Source organism: Empidonax traillii, unplaced genomic scaffold (assembly GCF_003031625.1).
Source record: "Empidonax traillii isolate 1590-97213 ecotype Southwest subspecies unplaced genomic scaffold, ASM303162v1 scaffold56:size2478089, whole genome shotgun sequence".
Classification (NCBI taxonomy): domain Eukaryota; kingdom Metazoa; phylum Chordata; class Aves; order Passeriformes; family Tyrannidae; genus Empidonax; species Empidonax traillii.
In genome coordinates this window covers 50,083-74,506 of record NW_020955249.1, presented here as the reverse complement: position 1 = coordinate 74,506, position 24,424 = coordinate 50,083, and the positions used below count along the sequence as shown (strand labels likewise).

The window sequence follows — 24,424 nt, the reverse complement described above, 5'->3', positions numbered from 1 at the left end:
TCTTGTACTAGTGACCTTTTGGGGACCACAAAAGTACAGTCTTCTGAGTAGGTTCATTAATCTAGTCACATTTAAAGATTTGAGTTTTATTCATCTTTCAAATAGCAGTAAGCTTTGTTTCCTCATCAAAGCGTTGTCAGTTGACGAATTTGACGTCAGTGGTTAGAATGCCTGTAGTTGGGGAAAGAGTCTTCTCATTTTTTGGTGTTCTCAGTTGCCTGTGATTTCTTTATTCTGTTATTGTAAGACACAGAGCACTCAGGATAAAGAGAAAGCTGAGCGGAAGAGAAAGGCAGAAGCAGCAAGGTTGCACCGTCAGAAGATAATGGCCCAGATGTCTGCACTTCAGAGGAATTTCATTGAAACCCATAAGCTCCTGTATGAAAACACACTGGAGGCCCAGGGGAAAGAAGATGCTATAATGGAGGAAGAAAGGTGAGAAAAAAGACATCCAGAGTTCTGGTGGGAAGAGTTCATTACCTGCTATGTAAATTCATTATGCTCCATAAAGTACATAAGTAGGTTCAGGGGACAGATATTGTCATTCCAGTCTCTGTCTCTGTTTACTTTCAAGTCATGTTCTGTTAAAGAATTATATATAAACTAGCATGTGTATTCTGATGTAAGAACAGTGAATCGCTTAGTAGAGCAGCGTAAGATAAAATTTAAAAAAAATCAGTTCTTCAAATGGTGGATACATATATTGAATAACATTTGAAAAAGTATCACTGGAAACCTGCTGAGCTGACACCACTGTAATCTTGGAGGTGACTGTCAACCATAGATGAAAATTTAAGTGTTTTCTTTTAGGAAGAATCTGAAAGCCAATGTGTCTTAAGTTTAAGTTGCAAGAAGAAAATATGCTTCTTGTAGCTCAAATCACTGATATTTTTGTTTGTTAGGTTTTAAAATCTTATTTCATACTGAAGTTGTTTGGTTTCTGTTGAGCTCCTGCTCTAGAGATACCTCAACAATATAGTATATGTGATACAGATCACAATTTTTTTGTAACTGAGACTTCACAGAATTAATCTGCAAAATGGAGATAGCTGCTGGAAAAGAGGTACCATATCCTTTGGTCTTTAATAAATTGTCTTCTATAAATCGTTGTTGAACTCTGGAATAGGGAATACTTAAAAAATATATGGAAGCTTATTATGTCATGAAGCATTGTTTTAAGGTAGTGGCATTCATTTTTTGTATGTTTTCTTCAAGAAAGGAAACCAATTTTAATGTGTCTGTAAGACTGAAATATATTTAATCCAATCTACATTGAATTTCCTGAATCCATTTCACTGTGTTACTTTATCTTAGCTGGCTTCAGCTTTCTGTTTTTAAAGAGTACTGCATTTTAGTGTGGATTTAGGAGTTTCTTCATTGCTTGGTCATAATTTGGTTTTGTAAAGCAGATTGGTATGAAACCAGAAATATTAGGAGTGTATGACCTTATTAGGTGCCTGGAAGAGTTAAGTTTATGTAGAAAAAGCCATCTGATTATTTTCCATCTGTGTCACTTATGATCTTACAGCATGTCTTCGGCAATTGATTACTCCAGAATTGCTTTGGGTCCCAAGCGAGGTCCATCTGTTGCTGAGAAAGAAATCTTGACCTGTATTCTCTGTCAGGAGGAGCAAGAAGTAAAGTTGGAAAGTGCTGCCATGGTGTTGTCTGCCTGTGTCCAGAAATCAACTGCCTTAACTCAGAATAGAAGCAGAATTCCTGAACTCCCAGGGGGTATGTGATTTTTCTTCTTTTAGACTACAAGCAGTTCTGTACCCAGAGCTCATACCCTTTGAACCAGTTAAAGTCTTGTATTTGGTCAGATTGCTGAATGGCTTACCCTACTTGAGAAAAAAAAGGTGAAAATTTTTAAACTGTTCTAAAATCCATGCTTTAAAACTTGAATGAGAAGTGTATGAAGGTTTAGATTTGTTGGGGGAAATCAGAAAATGCTTCAGTCTCACAAGAAGATTTAAGCAAACATGTAGATTTGGTAGGAGTAGTTGCCCTGGAAAAAATCCAAGACTGTTCACAGTTTGTGTTTATTTAAGTACAATGGCAAATTTTCCCAATATGGAGGAAATAAATGAACATTATCAGAGGCCAGTGTGGCAGCCCGAAAAGGGTTCGGGTGTTTGTTTGTGTGTGGTTTTTTTTTTCCTCACTTGTCTTGGAAATAATAAAAGCAACAATATGAAAATGTAGAAAAGTGTAAGCAAGGATTGATATCATCTGATGAATGAAAAAAAAAAAGAATACAAGAAAATCATACCAACACAAGAATTAGATTTGCATAGTAACATATTAGTAGCAGGGAACACAAAGACCAACCACAATTCCTTTGTAAGTAGCAGTTGATTAAACGTGGTAGAACTTTTGGTCAGTTACTTAAGGAAAAGAAGGAAATAAATAGAAGTATTAGAGAAATTTAAGTATTCCCTGACATTTTTGCATTTTTCCTCTCTTTTTGGCAAAAAAAAATAAAATTCAAGATCAGATGCTGTCGGCTTTTAGTTTTAAAAAAGAGAAATGCAGCCCAGAATAGGATAAAAAAAGGTGAAACAGTACTTGGAGAGGGAAGAGCCCTTTCTTCTGCTCAACCAGTTGGCTGTTGCTTTTGAATTTTGTCATCTCTTTCTTCATAATTAGTGGAAAGCCTTCGGTAGTTCAAGTGGGTTCTGTTTTGTGATTACTTTGCTGGATTGTTGGTCTGGACAAATTAGCCAAATGGAGTTTTAAGGTGACTGTGCAAACTGTAGGAAAATAAAAAGGTTTGTGTTCTGTGTATATTCTTGATCATTTCTCATGATCTTGATCATGGGAAGTTACATTATTGTTCTTTTACTAATTTCTTTCTGCCACATCTTTCTAGATACACTAGATCCTCTCTTCATGCACCCGGAGTTACCTTGTGGGACCCACACAGGAAGCTGTGGTCATGTGATGCACGCAGCCTGCTGGCAGAAGTAAGGATGTGTCTTTGCTGCCTTTTAATGAGTTTTAATTAATCTATTTTCCAAATCATCTAAGTGCACTCCTGAAAGACAGTACAGTAAGTGGATATTTAATTAAGAGATCACAACTATTCGTACTCATCTAAAAATGAAATATGGCATGAGAGATGTTTTGGTGTGATGAAGAAAATCATCATCAAAAGTTTTTAGGCTCTCTATGACCCAAAGAAGAGTCTTTAAGGAGTTACTAATTTATGCAAATAAAACCAATGGTGTAAAACTGGTCAAGAATAAGAAACCATGTCTAGTGGATTTACTTTTAGCAGTCCAGTGTGAACCATTAGGAACCTTCCTACAGGTGAGCATTCAAGAGTAACAGTACTTTAAAGGTCTGTCACCAGGTCAGACCATAAAGGATGAAGCTGAGTTATTCCAGTGAGTCTTTAGATGAGATTCTTGCATTTAGAATAGAGTAGGAGTGGTTAAATCTACCAATACTTTTTCGCAACCCCTCCCATATTGGTGAACAAACCCTTAGTAAGAGGTAAGGGCAAAGAATCGATACAATGACTGTAAACTTTACCAGATTTCTATGGGTTAGTGGACCCACAATTTAGACCAAGTGTGTTGGATTAGAATGCAGACTGAATAGTAAAAGACTGAGTTCCCTAGCTTGCAGAATAGAGTCATCCTACATTTGACTCCACAAAGGTCTGACAAGTCTAAACAAGATAAATAGTGTGAAATAATAATAGAAATCATCCCAGTGAAGTATTATCAACAGATAGAGAGTTGGTCATGCAATGACAGCTACTCTTTTTTTGTTGTATGTTATAAACAATCTCTTGAGGTTTGTTGCTTGTACATGTGCCATTTTACTTCAAAAAATCTTATTAAACTTCTAGTGCATATCATTTACTTTTCTATATGTGTGTATATATAGTTTTTTACAATAAAACATTGGTACAGAATAAATAGGTGCACACACTTAAAATGATACGGAAGTATGTTCCTTGAGTATAATACATCTGCTCTTGGCAGATCCATCTACATCTGCGTAGATCTAAGTAGTGCAACACTGGAGCTCAGTTCCCTTGCTCTTTTTAAGAAAAGATGACTTGCTGTATGGGTTAATGGGATTAAAATGGACAACAGGCTCTTCTCATACGGGATGGCACAGAAGGTTTGAGTATAGTCTTTTATTTATTACATAACAGACATTCTAACTTACTAATATTGCTCCCAATGATGCCTGCCATACCTCTCTATGTGCAGCCTAAAAATACTGCCAACCCCCTAAAACAGTACAAGTTCAAATGAATGGAATATCCTTGCGGTTGCCATGTATGAGGAAGGGTAGTTGCTTGCAAAAACATAGTCGATTGAATGTGGGGAAAATAAATGTATCATTTTATTGATTGTAGCAGAATACATCCTAAATAGCCTGTGTTTATTAGAATTTCTGCAGATGGCCCTGCATGCACACTTTCTCTTATTACATGAAAAAATGGGATTTTATTTTATTCCCTTAGGATGTATGATTTAAAGCAAAAAAAAAAAAATCATATATTACCTCGATGTGCAAGTTAGATAATAATGCTTCTTAGATGCTGTGTACCCAGTCGGAACATTAGGACTGAATTTAGTTGCATGTATCCTGACAAGAAGATTTAAATGCTGGATCTTTTTGTTCACAATAATACCACTGAGACTTTAATTAAATTTGAAGGCTTACTGCATCCGGTGAAGGGGCAGAATTATAACGAAACCTGTAAAAAGATCAGTTATTTCTTTGTTTCCTATAGAGTTTAAAATAGTTGAAGTGCAATATCATAATACAAATTTTCTTCTCTTCCTGTTAAAAGAAGGCTCCAGTTTCATTGTCTTGTCATGAGACTCAGTCGTTGCAATGATTCGTGAATTGTTACCTGTAGTTTTTCCTAAAACTAAAAGAACAATACGTGCAATCCTTGTTTCAAATTTACAGTAATGAGTTGCATAGCAGAGATTAGATACAACATTTCATTGTGTCGAAGATAAGAGGGAAGAGTAGACAACGTAAGGACTGCTTGTCTGTAAAATGTTAATGAAATTTAAAAGGACTTGATAAGCAAAACTTGCCATCGTTTTTCCGTCAGTGGAATACCATGCATTTTTGCGCAAGTTCATCTATGTGCTTAAAGATTTTATTATTTTCACATCCAACAAGAGAATTGTTTTTTCTCTTGAATAGGTGTTTGCTGTATAATAGCACTTTGAACATTTGTTTTTGTGTCTCTTTTGAGCCATTCCATTTTCTAGTAATTTCCTTTTCAACGTTGCAGGTACTTCGAAGCCATGCAGCTGAACTTTCGACAGCGTCTGCACGTTGAGCAGATATTCGACTTGGAGAATGGAGAGTATCTCTGTCCACTTTGCAAGTCTCTGTGCAATACTGTGATTCCTATCGTTCCATTGCAGGCTCAAAAAATAAACAGGTGAAATACCAGATTGTGTAACTTTAAATTAAAAAAAAAAAAAAAATTACTTTGGGACTGGTTGGCTTTTCAAATTTTTGGATGGAAAACTTGGCTTGAGCTTCCTAATCTGGATAAAAGACTGCATATCTCCTTATTGATTATTCAGCCAAATATACTTCTTTTGGCAGTCAATTTTTTATTTAAAAAAAAGCATTTTTCGATTGGCTGTTCTTTGGAGTTGATCTCAAATGAGGAAGTATCTAGATTTAGTATTGAGTGTAACGCTTCATTTTGTGATGTTTGCTCAAAATGTACAAAGCCAGTAAAGCCCAGCAAATACTGAGTTCATGTGTTTGGATCTAATTGTGTCTTCTGTTTTTAAAGTTCAGGTGATTCTTGTGAGAGTTAAAGTAAAATCTGATTTCTGTTTTTGTTTTCAGTGAGGATGCAGAGGCAGTAGCTCAAATCCTGTCCCTAGCTAGGTGGCTAGAGATTGTCACAGTCCGGATATCAGGCTACAGTGTGAAAAATACCAAAGGTTTGTTGTCCTAATTTTTAATCTATTCCATTGGATATATGTCAGTACATATTTTATCTAATACCAACAGAAAACTTAAAATAAAGGACACATTTGACTGTCAATTGAGACAGTATCAAATCAAGCTGGGGATAAAGTCATAGCCCTTTCTGAGCTGATGTCTTGATTTCACAGTGTCCTTAGCAACTTCTCTGGTTTCTGTTAAATTCTTTCCATCTTCCCTGTAGCAAAAATTATGTGCATTTGGAGAGGATAGCAGCAAACTTGCGCTCAGAGTAAATTAAACTTTTTTTGTATTGACTTGATATAGTAAAAAAGAGAAACTAAATTAAAAAGACCAAAATAAAAATGTGTATGAGTATTTAGGAAACAAAAGATACAGAGAATCTACTACTGTTTTGGGGAATAGAAGCAAATGTTACTTAAGTAGGAATCATACAAGATAGTCTGACTGGTGAGGTGTGTTTACAATTATTTTCTAATCAATTTAAAGTAAAAAGAAGACTTACTTCTGTTAGACTGCTATAAAAACAGTAACAATTTACTTGGGTTTTAACGTGGATCTCTTTATTTGGTTTTTTTTTCTGAAAGGAGAGAAGCAAAATCTTCCAGCTTTCACCAACAAGGGAATGGGGAACTCTGCTTTGGAATTCCATTCCATCCTTAGTTTTGGAGTTCAGTCCTCGTAAGTGTTACTGAAAGTGCTTTCTGCATTATGTTAATTCTCTCTTAAATAACCTAGGTATACTTCAAACTCTGTATTGAAATAAAGGCATATGCCTTGTTTGATCTGAATAGTGGCTTACTTATTCTTTTCCATAAGCTTTCACTGAATATCAGGTCTTTGCAGAGCTAAGTGGATCTTTTGGTCAAATCCAATCTGGTAGTTCTTATATTCTTGGTACAAAGCTAGAAGTTTGGAATGTTCTAATCCACAATTCTAGTGATTTGGATTACTTACTGTGCCTCTAGACAAGTTATTTACTGCCTGTTTGCCTTAATTTTCCTGCTACACATCTGTTTGGGCATAAATTTCACTTGGTTTTAGATGCGATAGTTTAATAAGGATTACTCAGAGGAATAGGATTGTGTTGTCTGTTTCTATGCCGGTGGGCAAAAGCACTTACCTACTAAAGCAGAATGAAAGGATAGATATTTTTCAAGTGTGCTCAGCTGCCTCTTTTTAGGTCACGCTGTGAGTACTTTGCTTCTGCTCCTTCTGACTGACGTGACTGTGCAAAGTACTCGCACGTATCTGTTACTTGCACAAACGTCTTCAGAAAGTTGAATCAAATTTTTTCTTGATAACTGATCTCCATGGGAAAGATTCTTGAACTGAAACATTGTGGTCTTTAAGTATGAACTTGACTAAACCCCAGACTTCATGGTGCAATTGTTTTGTCTGTAGACATATGGAGAATTAATACAAATGTCAAACAGGTTCTGTGTATGACTTCAACAAAAACCCACAAGCCATTAAAACTGCTAAACACTTTTCTACATAAAACTTTTCCTTTTAGCTTAAATGCTAAAAAATGTGTTGGAAAATAAATTTGAATGTTTTAAAATAGATTTGAAATGTCCTTCTTTCCATTTTTAGTGCCTTCTTATTTTTGTTTCAGCACTTACAATTCTTGAAATGTTTGTTGTCGTTGTATTTTACTTGGCTTTAAGTGGTTGTGTTTTTCACATGCCAATTATAAGGTAATATAAGAAATAATCTCTTCCCAGCCTGACAGCTCTTAATCCCTCAATTTGTAGAGCCTTTTATGTCAAGGTACTTGTTTACTATTGGAAACTGGTGATTTTTTTTCTCCTCTGTACAGACAAAGAGTCCTTGTATTCATGATTTCTTTCATAAATAACTGGTTTGGAGTTAGATTTCTTTAATGATTGACCAGTAAGGAATAAGCTATTAATAATTGAGACTGAAATTATCTCATCTTGGTTTTGCAGAGCCAAATACTCAAGCAGTATCAAGGAGATGCTTATTCTGTTTGCCACCACCATTTATAGAGTTGGGCTAAAAGTTGCTCCAAATGAAGCAGATTCCCGGATTCCTATGATGACCTGGAGCACGTGTGCTTTTACCATCCAGTGTATAGGTAAGGCATAATTTGGGTTTATTCTTTCTCATTAATTGAAAATCTTACGTTACTTGATTGTGTAATTTTATGCAATCTGATTGTATAAGTAATAGTTCTAAAAACCTCCCAGTGGAAACAAATAAAAAAATTCCTGGTGTTCTGATTCATCTCTGAAGTGAATGAAGCACAAAAACACTTGAATGTACACCTTTTTACTCAATTGAGTTAATTTGATTTCTTATTTTTATGAGCTTATTTTATCTTTAGTATTTCTTCAGAACCAATGCACTTAGGGAGGAAGAATAAATTGTGTTTCAGTTTGGGAATTTTCTTTTTGAAATATTTTTGTTGAAGTACAGTCAAATGCAGTAGTGTGAATTTAGCGAGGTTGCCCAGGGAGGTTGTGGATGCCCCAACCCTGGCAGTGTTCGAGGCCAGGTTGGATAAGGCCTTGAGCAACCTGGTCTAGTGGAAGGTGTTCCTGCCCATGGCAGAGGGCTGGGAACTAGATGATCTTTAGAGTCCATTTCAGCCCCTTAACATTCTATGATTCTATGCTAAACCTGGGGGTAAGATGGCTCTATAGCATCTCTGGGAATGTAACTTGGTAGGTTTGAGCATTACATAAGGGTAACTGAACATAAAACTAAATCCATAGAATGAATGAGTTATCTTCATTCATGTGAAAAAGTGTTCCTTTAAATTCCTGGTTAACAAGATTTGAAAAATTGAAAATGTTTAAAAAGCTCACTACAACAACTACAATCTCTGACACATGCGGTACTAATTAAGTTAGATTTCTGGCAAGAGAGCTCTTTTAGCAGTATGAAGTTGAACTTTGAAAAGAAGTGCATATTCTAAGAATAAATGAATATTAGGTGCTGTAGAACAAAACATCTTAATGTTTTCTGTGTTTAATTTTAAGAAAACCTCTTGGAAACGGAGGGCAAGCCTTTATTTGGATCTCTACAAAATAGACAGGTATGGACAAGTAAGATATGCAATATATTTTAAACAAAAAAGTTTATACATGCACACACATATATACAGTTGTGGAAATTGCTAACATCAAGATCATTCTCTCTTGAGAGATACCTCCCGAAATGTTTAGATTGCTAAAGTAAAGAACACTTTGGAAGAATAATATTTCAACTTACATGTGGGAGTTGATATAAAATTCATTTATCACTGTGTTTTCTGTTTGTAGAAGTAGATATGTGTTTACAATTTTATTTCACTATTATATCTGTCCTTTCTTTCCCGTTCAACCATTTTCTCTTGCGCTCTAGCACAGTGGCCTTAAAGCATTAGTGCAGTTTGCAGCTGCTCAGAGAACAACATCACCACAGGTCCTGATTCAGAAACATCTAATTCGTCTTCTAGGAGGTATTGTATTCCTTTTATTTACTACCTTTGTATTACAGAAGTTTCTATTCCAAAATGGCATACACAATAATAAAGCATAGAAGCAAGGGTCAGACTACTTGAAAACAGTGCAGTTTCTCTAACGTTGCCTGAAATCATGAGGTGTTAATTGAACTTAAGTGATCAGTAATTCCGTTAACTAATATCACTGAAGTCCCCAAAAAGTCCTCTATCCCAGATTACGTAGGCCTAGAGATACTTGGGTCTGGAATATTTACAGTTGGTCAACAAGCTATTTCTGGCAATGTTCAAAATTACTCAAATTCTGTTCTAAAAAGGTAGATAAAGCCACAAAATGGATATTTCTCTCTTACTTGTGAGACTTCATCTTCTCATCGAGAAGTGTGTTGTTTTTGGTTTGTGTTTTTTTCTGTTTTATTTGGTTTGGTTTGGGTTTTTTTGTGGGTTTGTGGTGGTGGTGGTTTTCTTTTTTTTTTTTTTTTCTTTTTTTTCTCCCATCCCTGGAAGTGTTCAAGGCCATGTTGGATTGGGGCCCTGGGCAGCCTGGTCTAGTGAGTGGCACCCCTGTCCATGACAGGGGGTTTGGAACTAGATGATCTTTAAGGTCCCTTCCAACCCAAACCATTCCATGATTCTCTGATTTCTAGTGCTTCCAAAAGGCTGCTTGCAGCCTAGTTTAAGGTGTTTTGGTCTCAGGGAGAACTAGTTTGAGGCACTTAACTATCATCCATGTTTTGTACTGATGAGGTTAGTGTTTTGGCCTTTGTTAAACCCACTCTTGGGTTTGCCTTCTATCTGATAAGATTCTTAGGTGTGGTGTTTAGGCTTTTGTGTTGGGTAAGGCTGTGGGGCATCTAGTCTTACAGTGCCTAAGTACATTCACCCTTAACACCGTGTTTTTGAAGAGATGTTAATTAAAATTGTGAGCTGTTTGGGCATGTGGAAATAACTAAACAATCAATTAAAAAAGTGACAGGCAGTTCATTAAATAGATACTTCCCTACTTCAGAGACTTGGACTTTCTTTTGGTGAAAACATTGAAATGATAGAAGTTCTAAAATCAGATTCTGAGATTTCAGTTCAAAAGAACTCCAAAAGAAGAAAATGTGTATCAAATGTGTAACTGATATCTTTGTTTTGTAGTTCTCCTACCAAACTTTAAAATGGAGGACACTCCATCACTTTTAGAAGTAGATATGTTCCACATTTTGGTAAGCAGGTTCATTTTATTCTTCATATTAATACTTTTCCTTTGAGCCTAAATTTTTATGTACTTTTACCTTGTAGATAGTCCTGCATTATCTGTTCACTTGCTTGAGTCAAATGATTATACATGAGCAGCAGTCAAATGATTACATATGACATATGACTGCTATAAATGTTTACTTCTTGTTCTGCTATTCTTCTAATTTTAAGTCTTTTCTGTCTTCCTCTTACTAAATTTCATACTTGCAATCGCAGTATTCTTTTTACCACCTCCATTTTTATTAAATTTAAAAAACTCCCAAGAAATGCACCCACTTGGCTTCTTTCTCTCAGTTTCCCTTTGTCTCTATCGGTATCTCATACCTTCTGATTCCTTCATATTCTCTCTTATTACCTCTTCTTAGCATCTTTTTCAGTTCTTAATACAAATCTGTATTACAGTTTCTTCTGCTGTTAAAAAAACCCAACCAAGCAAAAACTCACCAAATAAAAATCTGTTTTGCCTTGGTTGCCTTTCTGTCTAATGCTTGATCTCATTTCTCAGTTTTTTCAGTGTGCTTTGTCTTATGTCAAAGAACAGAATTAAGCTTCTTAGGAACTCGACAGCCTGTCCTGGTGTATCTCTAAACTGGCAATTACAGTGGAACTATATCTGAGTTTCCTACATGCCAGGGGGCACAAATAGTTAATACTTCCCAGTGAGTTTTTGCTACATTTTGAATTAAAACTAGCAAGATAAATTAACATATTCAAATGGACTACACAAAATGAAATATAAATATATAGTGAAAATATAATTTCTACTACTCTTATGGTTATTACTAAGTTTTTGTTCCTTTTGATATTTGCCTCTTTACTGTAGGTGGGAGTTGTGTTATCCTTTCCATCTTTATACTGGGAGGATGCTGTAGACTTGCAACCTTCATCAATTAGTTCAGCCTATAACCACCTCTACCTCTTCCATCTGACAACCCTGGCACACATAATGCAAATTGTCATCTCTTCAGCAACAGGTAGATGTGTGTTTAGGTTGGATTTTTCTGGCATTTTTACATGGTTTCTGAAAAATAATGGATTGACACCAATAGTGTTTTCCAGGTATCAACTTTCTCATAAGTTACAGTGCTAGGTAGCAATAACTGTTTTCTGTTAAAAATAAACAGCACTACATCATTTTCAGAGCTTTTTATTAAATCACTTCTGTGTGTTTAGCCTAAGAAAACAACAGTTACTGATATGTCAGTACTTGATCCAGTCAGTCATTTCAGAGGGGTGCAGTGACAGCCAGTATGCACTTGGCAAATAAATTTTTCTTTACCCATCAACTGAGTAGACACCCAGATCTGAAATACAGAATCCTGTAAACTGATAGGAGAGAATTTCACTTTTCTCTATATTTCATAATACTTTTAAAAACTGTCAGTAACCTATACACGTTCTAGCTACTACTTTCCTTTTTCTTCAGCATGATGGGAATGAAAAAAAAAATAAAAATTTTTAAAAAGCTTAAGCTATGTAGGACAATGACTTCAAAAGTTCAAGGGATGGAAGCAGTTCTTTACCTGAGGATGAGCAATGAGGGAGTTATTCTGATTCTTCCTTATTGAATGCAGTCTTAGGAAAACGTTTTTTAGGCAGAAAATATTAAATAGAAAATAATTAAGCAAAATAAAGTGGAAATACTTCTGTAATGCAATAAAATAAAACGGGTTCAGTATAGGTAAGAGAGAGAAGTGTGCCACAATGGAATACATTTACACTGGATTCATCTTTTTGTACGCAGAATCCTCCACTGCTTGCTCACCTGACAACAGTGAGGAGGCACAGTCTGCACAATCTTTCTGTAGAGAGGTTTGCCAGTACACCAGTGGGTAAGTAACAGTTCAGTTATAGCATTACATTTTCCTGGAAAGATGGTAATCCACAGGGATTGTCCTACATGAACACAGAAGACAGGAAAAAAATGATCCCTTTTGTATGGGGAGTTAGCACAATGCCCTGTGCTTTCTTCCTCTGTTCCTGAACACTGAAACTGTTGAAAGAAACAGTTTCTTTTAAAGTAGCTACTTTTTGAGGACAACTGTGTAAATTATTAGTCTGATGGTTGAAAAATACCTGTATCTGTTCTGGAGAGAAATACAACCAACTACAGTATTTATTTTTTCTTTGCTTTGATTATTTTGCTTAGATCTCTCACAGTATAGATGGAATCGAGAAAGAAGGAAATGGTTCTACTATAAAAGGGGAGAAAGTGTAAAGCTGAACACCGTTGCTCATTTGAGTGTTAGTGCCCATCTTTCAGACTTTTCTGATAGGTATAGCTGCAGACTCTTTAGTACTTCAGTATCTCTGTGAAATGAAGTAGAAAATATGGATGCACCCTCTGCAAACTCTGCTTTGATTTATCTTCACCAAGGCTAGTTGCAGAGATATGTTTCTCACTGACTGACAGTGCTATCCACTTATCTAAAAGTTTTTAGTCTAAATTTTTAAGTATTTAACATTTGGTATTTAAATAACAGGAGGAATTTTTTTTCCCAAGGCATGAGCTTAGAATCATGGGTGCTGTGCATTTTGGAAAATTAGGTCACTGTACCAAGGTGCCTAGGTATAAAATTAAATGCCAGCATTTAGGCAACCCAACTGTGATAGTTTCAGTGTTTTAGTTTCTGTGTATGCATTTTTATCTTCTAACTCTGACCTACCTGTGCTTGAACAGCACAGTCTGCATAATAAATTTGCAATAGTCTGTGATGTTATAATATGGCTTGACAGGTTGTTCCTCAGCAAGCACTAGTCAACATTTGAGTTAAGTTCACATTTATGTGAACAGGAAGCTCACAAAGTTTAAAATTTTGAGAAAACAATGACACTGTAAGGAAGTTAAATATACTATGAAATTTAGACTAAATGCTCATATTGCACAGGCTACAATAATAATTACTAAGGTGAGTATCACTCGAGTATTTTTTGTCAAAAATGAGTTTGATATAGCTTTATTTTAAACAACCTTTGTTTGTTGTGACTTCCATAATGAAATATGAGTTACTAATTTTTTTATTCTGTTGGTTTCATTGTTCATGAAGTGTATTTATGCTGGTTTAAGGGATTTTTTTCCCTCATTGTTAACTGTATTCAAAACACCAACTGAATCAAAAATTTTCACAATTTCAAAAAAATTGCTGACTTTCGGTAATAAACAACAACTGGTGCATGAATCAATTGCTCTGTGTGATGCTGTTTTGCACAGTTTGTATCAGGTTATCTTGAGTAACCTAGAAATGGACAGCAATGTATTGCCTATTAATTTTTATAATTCTGAGAAAAATATAAGTTGACGTAATTTGAAGATTTAACGTAAGTCTTGTATGTAAACTCGGTACTTCCTCCTTAGGCAAAGGGGCAGTTAGAAGTTAAGTGCCGGTGTCTGTGTTTCACAGAATTTGGGATACATCAGCCTTGCTTCTACACAGCTGCCATTCTAACAAAATATGAAAGTGCTACAAGGATTTTCAGTGTGAACTAATGCAACTGTTTCTCATTTGTGTGTTACAGTTGCTTTAGTCAGGATATTCCAGGCTGGTTTGTGTGGGACTGTGTTAAAAAAGGCATCATGCCTTACCTTCGTTGTGCTGCTTTATTTTTTCATTATTTGCTGGGAGTTTCTCCACCCGAAGAACTGTTACAAGGTAAATGTGAGAAAACACATTTAATGTATCTATGTGTGACTGGTTACTCTTTTCTGAAAGAAATTTAAGTGTTCACAAGAACTTAACAATAGTCAATACATTAAAATAAGACTTAGAAGGTAAAGAATTACTAATTTGTATAGGTAGGGACAAACATGAGAAAACTGAGTTGTCTTGGCCTTACTTGCATAGAAGAGTCTTACTTCTGAGAAAGTGGAAATATATGAACTGTCAGTGATGTGTTGATAGAAAGTATTTGTGAATAAAAAGATTCTGTGATTTAAGGATAGTTTCAGAGATTTGGATTACATCATCTGAGAAGTAGCCTGGAGTATATTTTTAAAGAATCCAAACCTTTTCATATAGTTGCTAATGGTGGTAAATACTGAAGATACAGAGATTGAGCAAAACAAAGCCAAGAAGAAACAAAGCACATTATAAAACTGAAACGCTTCCTTAAAGGATCCCAATGCATTACGGATACTAAAACCAGTGATACTCTGTTTTCTGTCAAAATGCAGCAAAACACAGAATCATCAACTATTTGGAAAGGAGGATCAAAATTACTATGAATAACTGAGGTGAAATGTAACATATGCAAGAAAAATATAAAATTGATTTATATTAACAGTGACCTAACTTTGCATTTTATTATGATGTGTGAATCAAAATCTCTGCACTTTGGGATATGCTATTATCCTTAGCATTAGTCTGGAACTTTGATTCTGTAGGAAGGAGTCTTTTTGGTGAACCAACAATGCCATTTTCTGTAGCAGAAATAATAAATGACCACCCAGAAAACTATTAAATTAGCCCAGCTTTATGTAATCTGTTAGCACTGACGTGATTATAGCAAAATTTAGAATCATTGAAGGCCGTAAGGATAGTGAAAAGCTAAAATGCAAATAGAGAAATCTACTGCACTGTGTCACATATTATGCAGTAATGTAAGCAAGGAATTCTGTCATTACAGGAAGTTATGCATGATTTAAAAATTAATATATAAAATTTGTTTAAGCATATCCTCAGATAATCCAAATTACTGTAGCTGTCATTGAGTCAGTGGAGTAACATCCAATAGTGCTAGCTAGGAGCTGTGCTGAAGCTGTAGGATACGTATTATTCAATGGAAAAGGGATCAGGAGATTCCTACTTTTGTCTGAATTACTCAGCAGTGCTGGAACACTTAAACAGTTGTTCATGTTTTCTTTTTCTTTTACAGATTCTGAAGAAGGGCACTTCAAGGCACTTTGTAGTTACCTCTCTCTACCTACAAATTTGTTCCTGCTCTTCCATGAATATTGGGACACAGTAAATCCACTGCTTCAAAGGTACTAACTGGGGCTGGACAGGCCGTGTTTTTCTGTTGTGATTCGCTGTGGGAATTCTGGATCAAGTTTATTAGTAAATAGTTGAGCTCAAATTTGTACTAAAGCTCTAAACATTTATTTGTTGTGCATAGGTATGCCGAATCTCTTAAAGGCACTCCAAACCCACAAAACGTTCTATATTTTATGGTAATCCCAGTATTAAATAATTATAGTGTAAGGGACTAGTGCTTGCAGATCTCTTTGAAACCATGCAGACCAAAAGGTGTTATTATAAACCTTTACATGTGCGATATGCCACTTACTTTGCATTTGCCTATTTTTAATCTGTCTAGACCAAAAGTGCTGATTACATGAGCTATAAAATGAGACTATGGAAAATTATGTAGCTGGCAGAGTGAGGCTTTGTACCTCTTGTTGCATTTCCAGTGTTTCTTCTCTGCATTTCCGATATAGACTGATGGATGTTGAAATTTGCTTAATGGTTTAAAGGTACAGTTTGAGTGTTACGTATATTGCCATCTAGAATCATGAAATCAAAGAATTTTAAGGATTGGGAGGGACCTTAAAGGTCATCTAGTCCCATTTGCCCCCCAGCATGGACAGGGACACCTTCCACTAGACCGGGTTGCTTGAGGCCTTATCCAACCTGGCCTTGAACACTTCCAGGGTTGGGGCATCCACAGCCTCCCTGGGCAACCTGTTCCAGTGTCTCACCACCCTCACAGTAAAGAATTTTTTCCTAATACCTAACCTAAATTTGCTCTCTTTTGGTTTGTGATAGATAGCAGCAGTAAAGAAAGAATTTGTTAAATTCCGCATTCAAAAATTCAAGCTAAATTAAATAGGCACACCCTCTCCCCTCCCCAGCTACAAATAATCCAGCTATATTGTGTTGGAGAATGTCTCTGTGTATTTAATATGACCATTTGAGCACTTGGTTGCATTTGTAATAATTCCTGGTTCTTGGCAGAATTCTCTGACTCTCACTAGTTTTTACTGTGTTGTTGTTTGGTTGGGTTTTTTAACATCTGTTCTGGTTTATTGTCTAGATTTTTCAATTTAGGGACATTTTGAACTGTTGACTTCCAACTTAGAGTCCATATAGTTGACCTAAAGAATTACCTACATATCATGATCAATACCTTGTGTAGTATGTATAATTACTTATAAGTTAATAAATTAATTTTCACAGGTAAATTATTAAATAAGTTTGTCTTGTTCCTACGTGTTTGCTCAAAGACATAATGGTGCTTCTAAGAGAACACATAAGATAAGTGCTTATGAACACTGGAAAATGGTTGCTAGAGGCAGGGTTAGCAAATAGTTACAGTGCTCCTGATGAGAAACACAGGTTTCAAGTAGGAGGCTACATATTTAATGTAATAGTAACAGCTGCCAAATCATCATGCAAGTTCCCATATGTTTTCTCACAGAACTTATTTCAGAAGACTAAATTTGATGATTGTTGAGAAATGTGTTAAATGAAGCATACTAGATTGACCATCTGCTACGGTTCTTTCTCCCTTCTCCTTTCATAGAAATAACTTAAAAGATGTCTTAAACATACCAATTCCTCTCTTCAGTAACTGACCATATCTACCATTGCTTTGGTAGACACACTGGCCATTCTAAGCAAGCATATAACATGCAATAAACCATTGTAAAATAACCATTGGGTGATGATTGTTAAATAAAAACAACAAATATTTTTTTAATTAGAGTGTATGATATTTATTTACGCTGTCTTTCAGCACATATTTTCCAAAAGGTGCTACGTATTGTAGCCCACTTTGAGAACTTGAAGATATCTGAAGACTGCTTGGCACTTAACTCTGTTAACCCTGTGTTTTCATGTGCTTGATAATAATTTTAAGTGTTCCTTCACATAGGTTTTTCCTCTTAAAATCTTCTCCTGAAGCAAAAGCATAAAACCCAAGCTGTTTCATGTTGTGAATTTTTAGCTAGACTATCAGTGCCTTATTGCTTATCACTTAGTGGTTTAGTTTAGTGATCCTGAATGTATATTTTTATCAAATGCTGTCATCTGCAAATATTTGTTTGAAATAGGTGGTGTGCTGACCCGATGGTGTTAAGTTGTTTGAAGGGGAAAAGCATTGCAATAAGGTAAGCTTATGGTTGTTCTCTTCTGTTTTTGACCTAGAACAGCTGAAAGAATGAAGTGGGTGTTGTGGCCAAGTTAAAGAGCTTGTGTTTTGTTCCTCCTGCTCTACTAGTAAGAGTACATTTATCTTTAAATGACTGTGTATTATTCCTTGTGCAGTGACTCTCCATTGAGAATGTACATTATTAGACAAGTAATCTAATCTGCTGTGGGAAAACCAAAAGCTAACTGAAATATGGAATGTCTTGCATATGCGATTTAATTTCAACACCTTTTCTGGAATGTAGAGCTGTTGGGATTCTAGAACTGAAGAATTTCTCTGGAACTGCAGAAGTTTGCAGAAAGGACCGAAAGCTTAGCAGGAATTCATAGTTACTTGCTTTGATCTTTGTTATTCTCATAATAGTTCTTTTTCACTTGCCCAGGTATCCTAGGAAAAGAAATCATTTAATAGAGCTTCCTGAAGACTATAGTTGCCTTCTGAACCAAGCCTCTCAGTTTAGGTAAGATGTGGCATATTTAGTTCCTAAGTGTTTTGTCACTTCTAGTGACTTTTATATTCTTGCAGTTACTGTAACTGGTGTTAAAACAATCCAGACATTATTTTGTAGAAGTGAAGGCACTGTTACGGATGTACTGGCCAACGCTATCACATGTTCATTTTAAATCTGAAACACAACAGCTTAGTAAATTAAGTCACTTACGTTTGATAAGATAGCATATAAAATTACTATAGCTGACTCCTGGTCATTTTTCTCCAGTGCAATTTGGTTTTACCATAGGCCTGGAAATTAATTTTTGCCCTGGACATAACAAGCCCAGATGATTGGCACTGTTTTATGCCAAAAAGAGTGAATCATAGGATAATTCAGGTCAGAAGGGACTTCAACCGATTATCTCATTCAATCTCCTGCTCAAAGCAGATATCTTGCAAGTAAAATATTTTAAGCAATGTAAAAACACAGCCTAAAGAGGCAGATATGTGAAATGATTATGACATAGTTTGTCTTAGTTTTTTGTTTGATTATGGATTGGGGTTTTTTCATTGGTTGGCTGGGTCATTTTGGTTTTTGAGGAACATTATCCATAGTTAGCATTTTTTTTCAACATTTTAATTCCTGCTGTAACGTTCTGGTTACACTTCTTTTAGATGTCCACGGTCTTCTGATGATGAACAAAAACATCCAGTATTGTGTTTATTCTGTGGGGCTATGTTGTGTTCCCAGAACACTTGCTGTCAAGAATTGGTGAATGGAGAGGAGTTGGGAGCCTGTACTTTTCATGCTCTTCAGTGTGGAGCTGGAGTCTGTATGTTTCTCAAGTAAGTAGCTGGCCAGAATTTAATATGTGAAAGAGTAAAGGGAAATACTTGAAGTTCAGAAATCACAACCTTGTCAAAGCACTTGATTCTTTTTGTCTGAGACGAAGATGCATTGCTTTGATGTAAACTATAGCTCACAAAAAATGAAGAGTCTGCTTGGAGTTGTGTTTTAAATGTATCTTTTTTTTCCCCTTAAGAATCAGGGAATGCAGAGTTGTCCTTATTGAAGGTAAAACCAGGGGCTGCTTATACCCTGCACCCTACTTGGATGAGTATGGAGAAACAGATCCGGATCTAAAGTAAGTAAATGTTTAACTTTTTATATTTCTATTTTCGTATCTCTTTCTTTCTTATACCCACTGGACAACACGTTCTTCCTACTGTCACGTGCAGCACTGTAATATGTGTCTTAGCCTGGTGAACTTGGTGAACTTCAAACTCCTGATGGCAGTTTCTAGTCATGAATGGATGGTTTATAATGGGAAAAAACAATTTTTGGTACTGTTAAACTTTCTTACTTTTCTCAAGAATACTCTGTACTCTTCATCAGGAACATGCAACAACTGCTATTGCTGAAGTGTCGCCTTGGAAATGACGGTCATTGCTTGTCACACGTAGCATTTTTTTTTACATTTCCAATAGACTTGTTGGAATTGGTGTTCATGCAAGTATTTTGTATAGTCTAGTGTTGATGTTAGATTATTAATGGAACAAGTTTGCAGTTGCTATTTTGATACGCTAACTGGTTATTCTTTTTTCCTTCTATGAAGAAGAGGCAATCCCTTGCACTTATGTCGGGAGCGTTACTGGAAGCTCCATCTGCTATGGCAGCAACACTGCATCATAGAGGAGATTGCCAGGAGCCAAGAAACCAATCAGATCTTCTTTGGATTCAACTGGCAACTGCTCTGAGTCTCTTGATTTTTAGTGAAAAATCTTACCTTTGGCAGTGCTTTGGAAATGGAAGGGAGGGTGGCAGTAAAAAAAATCTACTCTAGTGAATTCTGTAGTTCAGACACAATTGATGGATTCTGTAAGTTGGATGTATCACTGATATAATGAAACAGAATCTCATGTCATATGTTTTCCTTGTATTTTTTTTCTCCTTTCTAAAAGGAAAACCACATTCAGTAATTACTACTGAACATTCATGTCCAGAAATATTTCCACTTTTTTCAGAAGCTGTAATTATTTCACGTATTTTCATGAGGACAGCTTCCCAAATACTGTGCTTCAGAGCACACACCGCACTTCTGTCTCTTCTGTGCCTTGAGAACATACCAAAATGGTGTTGTCAAGGAAAATCCTCCTTTACTTTCTTCCTGGGTTCTTTTCCCAAGCTTTAGTGAAGCTTTAAATAGGTCAAGATAATACTGGAGTGGAAGTTGTGCCAGACCTTTAGTCATCTGTAGCGACAGTTACAATGAAGAGTAAATTTTACAGAAATAGCCTGCATTCAGCTGTACACTGGGATTTAATGAAGAGTTTTCATTAATGAATTCTTCAAATGAGAAGTGTGGGATAGAAAGTGCATGGTGGGAATTAACCAACTTGCTTGATGCATCAAAAAATTAAGTCTGTGCTTTTTGCGTTGCCAGAACTGCACTTTATCTAAAGAATTTGTCCTCTCTTAGTCTTGTATATCTTAAGAGGTCTAGGGCTAAAGTATTTGGCTAGGTTGTGGTTAGCTTTACTTTTTTACAGTTTGTTTTCTGAGGTTTTTCCCAAGAATCAAATGTGAAAATCCTGCTGCTGGGTAGTGTAGCTCTGCAAGTTATACAAGAGCCAGAGACTTCAGTAAAGTAAATGACTTTCAGAGCTGTCATCGGACTAAAATCAAGGCCCCAAAGCAGCAAGTTTTAGAATCAGAAATAATTTGGCCCATATTTGAGGGATTTTCCACTCTTCATCTTCTGTTACATTGTTTGGAGCATGTTTTGGAGCCTGTGTAAAAGAAATGCTGTATTTTGGGGAGCATATTCAGTGGTTCAGTGCCAGGTAGAGCAGAAAAGGGAAAAAAAGGTGACTAAGTCTTTTTCTTCGCCCTCCAGTTAATAGCACATTGTGATTGAACTCTCTTCTTGATATGTTATTTTGCTTTAGTTCTAAATGTTTGTTCTGTTTTCTGAATTTCAACCCTGATACACATGAGCGAATTTGTAATGTGATGGGTAAAAATGCTTTCCCAGGAAGTACTGTTTCCATGTGAAAGTTTGAAATTTTCATTACCCTGAATTTTCCTGCCCCTTTGCTGTTTGGATTCTTTTGTGCCATTTTAGTAAGGCTTTCAAGGGGAGATTTTCAAATTGATGTCTGAGAGCGTGTGATGTATGATGTCTTTTTCTTTTTCGTTTTGCCACTATTGTATGTGAAATAGTAGAATCACAAATAATGATTTAGATTTAAATATCATTCTTTTCCTGGTTTTTGGTTGTTTTTTTAATAAAGTTTTTTGAGTATGTATGTATGAGTGCTCTGAACAGCACCATAACTAATCTCAAAATGGAATACCAATGAACTCAAATATTGTTCTAGTTTCAAATATTTCTTAAAAACTTTTGCTGTAATCCTTCCCTGGTGGTACAAAAAGTTGGCTTGGGTATATTTTTAAGGTATTCTATTTCTTGAAATTAAGACCATTCTCCTTATTTTGATTCTATCAGATTTTAAACCCAAACATTAAACTCTTTGAAGACAAACGTTAATTCTGTTAGTCTTCACATACTGAATTTAGAACAGTTGTCATGAAAACTTGCATGCACTGGTGATTTTTATGTCATCAAAACACTTCTTACCAACAAAAATATTGAATTAATACTAGCAGATGTATGCCTCATTGATACCAAGCTGTATTCTCTTACTGTTTCCCTCTGATATTTACTAATTCCTTTATCAAAAACTTTGTTATCTCACACTTCACTGTTACAAAAATTCCATTGTCAAATATGCAATGAGATCACTTTGTTTTGTTTTCTGTCTGAACTGTAGCATATAAGAACAGGAGTTGGTTATGAGCAGGTGAGCTCATTTAAAGCTCTAGAAATCTCTTTGCAGCTGAAGAAATGGGAGAAGAAAGTTGCATCTTCCTGCACGTTTGCACATACTAATTTAGCAAATGGGCTCCCATGTCATTCATGGACTAGCGTGGTCATCTTTCATTTCATAAATTACTATGCAGTTTTGTTCACTGTGAGTATAATCTGTATTTAGTGATTACAAGATGCTTATGCCACTGATTTCCATCCAAGCTGACAGAAGTTATTTGATAATGCACATACTGGTATCTTTAATTGCAAAAATGTAAATTTGAAACTTGTATAATGTTCTTGTGCTTTTGAAATAAAATATCTTGTATATGTATATTTAAAAAAAAAAAGAAATAAAGTAACTTCTCGTAGATTATTCATTTTTATTTGACACCTCACAGTTGTATTTACAAGAGCATCATAGCGGTGTCTGGTAGACAGTACCAGTTACCCCTGTAGTCTGCATCACTGTTGTACCATTAGCAGTGATACTGTGCTTTTTCTTAGGTAAAGAAATATGCCACTTGAAACTTGTCCCAGTATTTTGTAGATGCAAATTCCTGCAGTGTCTACCTCGATTTGTAAAATAAGTCTTAAGTGCAGAATTTAATATTTAGATGCCCTAAAGATGTCCTAGTTGAGCGATTCTGGTTTTGTATCTTGTCAGATAAGAACTGTTTGTTGTAGCCACCTCTAGAAAGGGAAGCCTTGTGGTGCTGGTGTAATGTGCTCTGTGATACATGTTTAAAAAAAAAAAAAAAAAAAGGTGTTTTATTATAGAGCTAAGCAAACAGTCGGGAAATCTCTCACATAGAAATGGTCAGTACTTCTTGCCCCTTTTTATGTTACAGGCTGCTGTCATCACATCCAATGCTGTCATAGCTTTGGGCACCGTTAAGCTTACAGGATTTGGGTGTTGATGGTGTTGCTTTTTATGCATATTCTTAGTAAAGCAAATGTGTTTTAAGAACCAATTCTTGAAAAGGTAAAAGATAGAGGAAGATAGATTGAAGTGTTCTGGTAAAAGTGTTCTGAAGAATATTAGAACAAGAATCCTATTAATTAGGAAAAAAAAGAGAAAAAAGTCACAGCACTATTTCTTACATAGTAAAAACCTCAGTGTACGAAAAATGTAGAGGAATATTTTGGCCATCGTGTGCTTTGCTTTACGGTTGAAATACACTTTATTTTCTAGCCAGTATCACTGAATAATTTCCATTGTAAGTTACTCAGATTCATGATACAACATTTCTTACTTAGATTCTTCTAACCTGTTACTTAAAAAGATCCTCAATGTTACCTTCTTCAAAAATGGAAGTTGTTTAATTTCTGTAGCACAAGTCTCTTCTGTTAGTTTTTATGAGTATTTTGCAGGTAGACTAAATTTGAGGGATACAGAAAACAGTTGATACAGAAAACAAATGGCTAGTAATGAAAATCCACTCCTATACAAGTCTCTCAAATCTAGTTATTCCTAATTATAGCTACATTTCTCTAAACTTATGCAGCTTTGCTTTTGACCGTAGTGAATGGAAAGGAAATGTGCACTGAAGGACAGCCATCTGAAATTCTGAGGGATTAAATACATGATTTCCTGTAATGGTGAGTAAGAGGAGACCTGGTATGAAGTTAAATGTGAAACATTAAAATGGGACCTGAATTTCCTTTTCATTTCTGTGTGATTATGAAATCAGTGTCAAACAACTTACATCCATCAGACTTAATTTTAGGAGGTTTCTAGACTTCATACTTGAATGAATAAACTGCAACAAAATGCTGTGAAGCACAAAATGAGGGCTGTGGATTTTATGGTTGTTTTGAGTCCTTGCTGTATTTGTGAAGAGCCATGGTTAGTCTTTTTCAGTAGACTGGAGAACCTTTTGTTTCCTCCTTCTTAAGTGTACCTGAAATGTAATGTTGGCCTCTTGAGGTGGGTACAAGTGTTGAGATACAGGCTTAGTGCTCAGAGAGCTCATCCCAGTGTACCAGAGTTCCTGCTTGAGCTGTGTCTAGTGTTCATTTTAACCAGACCCTAAATGTGCATTTTTATATTTCTTGCTAATTATTTTTTCTTTATGATGAATGTAGAGCAAGTGTTTTCAGTGGTAATCAGAAAGCTTTAGAGTGCTGTAATTGCAATTATAGAAGCTGTCGTAGTGCCTTCAGCAGAAACTGAACATTACAGTGTTTCTCTAATTTTGTTTTAATTAAGAACTTGATAAAGAAAATAGTTTCATGCGTAGATGAGTGCCTTGCTCTGGAAGTTGCTATTTTGTTATTAATTCTGACTGGATTAAGCATTAAT

At 35.6% G+C, this 24,424-nt stretch overlaps 1 protein-coding gene across 5 annotated transcripts in view; it reads left to right on the top strand.

Moving 5' to 3' along the window:
• Positions 1 to 21,104, top strand: part of UBR1 (ubiquitin protein ligase E3 component n-recognin 1) — a 60,722-nt gene extending 39,618 nt beyond the window's left edge. For 2 of the 5 annotated variants that reach the window (XM_027879577.1, XM_027879576.1), the window contains exons 29-47: positions 248 to 435; positions 1,529 to 1,734; positions 2,873 to 2,966; positions 5,279 to 5,431; positions 5,854 to 5,951; positions 6,543 to 6,636; positions 7,908 to 8,056; positions 8,964 to 9,019; positions 9,328 to 9,424; positions 10,568 to 10,635; positions 11,493 to 11,643; positions 12,414 to 12,501; positions 14,186 to 14,319; positions 15,542 to 15,650; positions 17,718 to 17,774; positions 18,198 to 18,275; positions 18,923 to 19,093; positions 19,291 to 19,392; positions 19,864 to 21,104. In XM_027879577.1, coding sequence (XP_027735378.1) covers positions 248 to 435; positions 1,529 to 1,734; positions 2,873 to 2,966; positions 5,279 to 5,431; positions 5,854 to 5,951; positions 6,543 to 6,636; positions 7,908 to 8,056; positions 8,964 to 9,019; positions 9,328 to 9,424; positions 10,568 to 10,635; positions 11,493 to 11,643; positions 12,414 to 12,501; positions 14,186 to 14,319; positions 15,542 to 15,650; positions 17,718 to 17,774; positions 18,198 to 18,275; positions 18,923 to 19,093; positions 19,291 to 19,392; positions 19,864 to 20,005 — 2,235 coding nt within the window. In that variant the 3' untranslated portion in view covers positions 20,006 to 21,104. The remainder of the gene's footprint in view (positions 1 to 247; positions 436 to 1,528; positions 1,735 to 2,872; positions 2,967 to 5,278; positions 5,432 to 5,853; positions 5,952 to 6,542; positions 6,637 to 7,907; positions 8,057 to 8,963; positions 9,020 to 9,327; positions 9,425 to 10,567; positions 10,636 to 11,492; positions 11,644 to 12,413; positions 12,502 to 14,185; positions 14,320 to 15,541; positions 15,651 to 17,717; positions 17,775 to 18,197; positions 18,276 to 18,922; positions 19,094 to 19,290; positions 19,393 to 19,863) is intronic. The other 3 variants (XM_027879578.1, XM_027879579.1, XM_027879581.1) reach the window with 3 other exon arrangements.
• Positions 21,105 to 24,424: the final 3,320 nt, after the last annotated feature.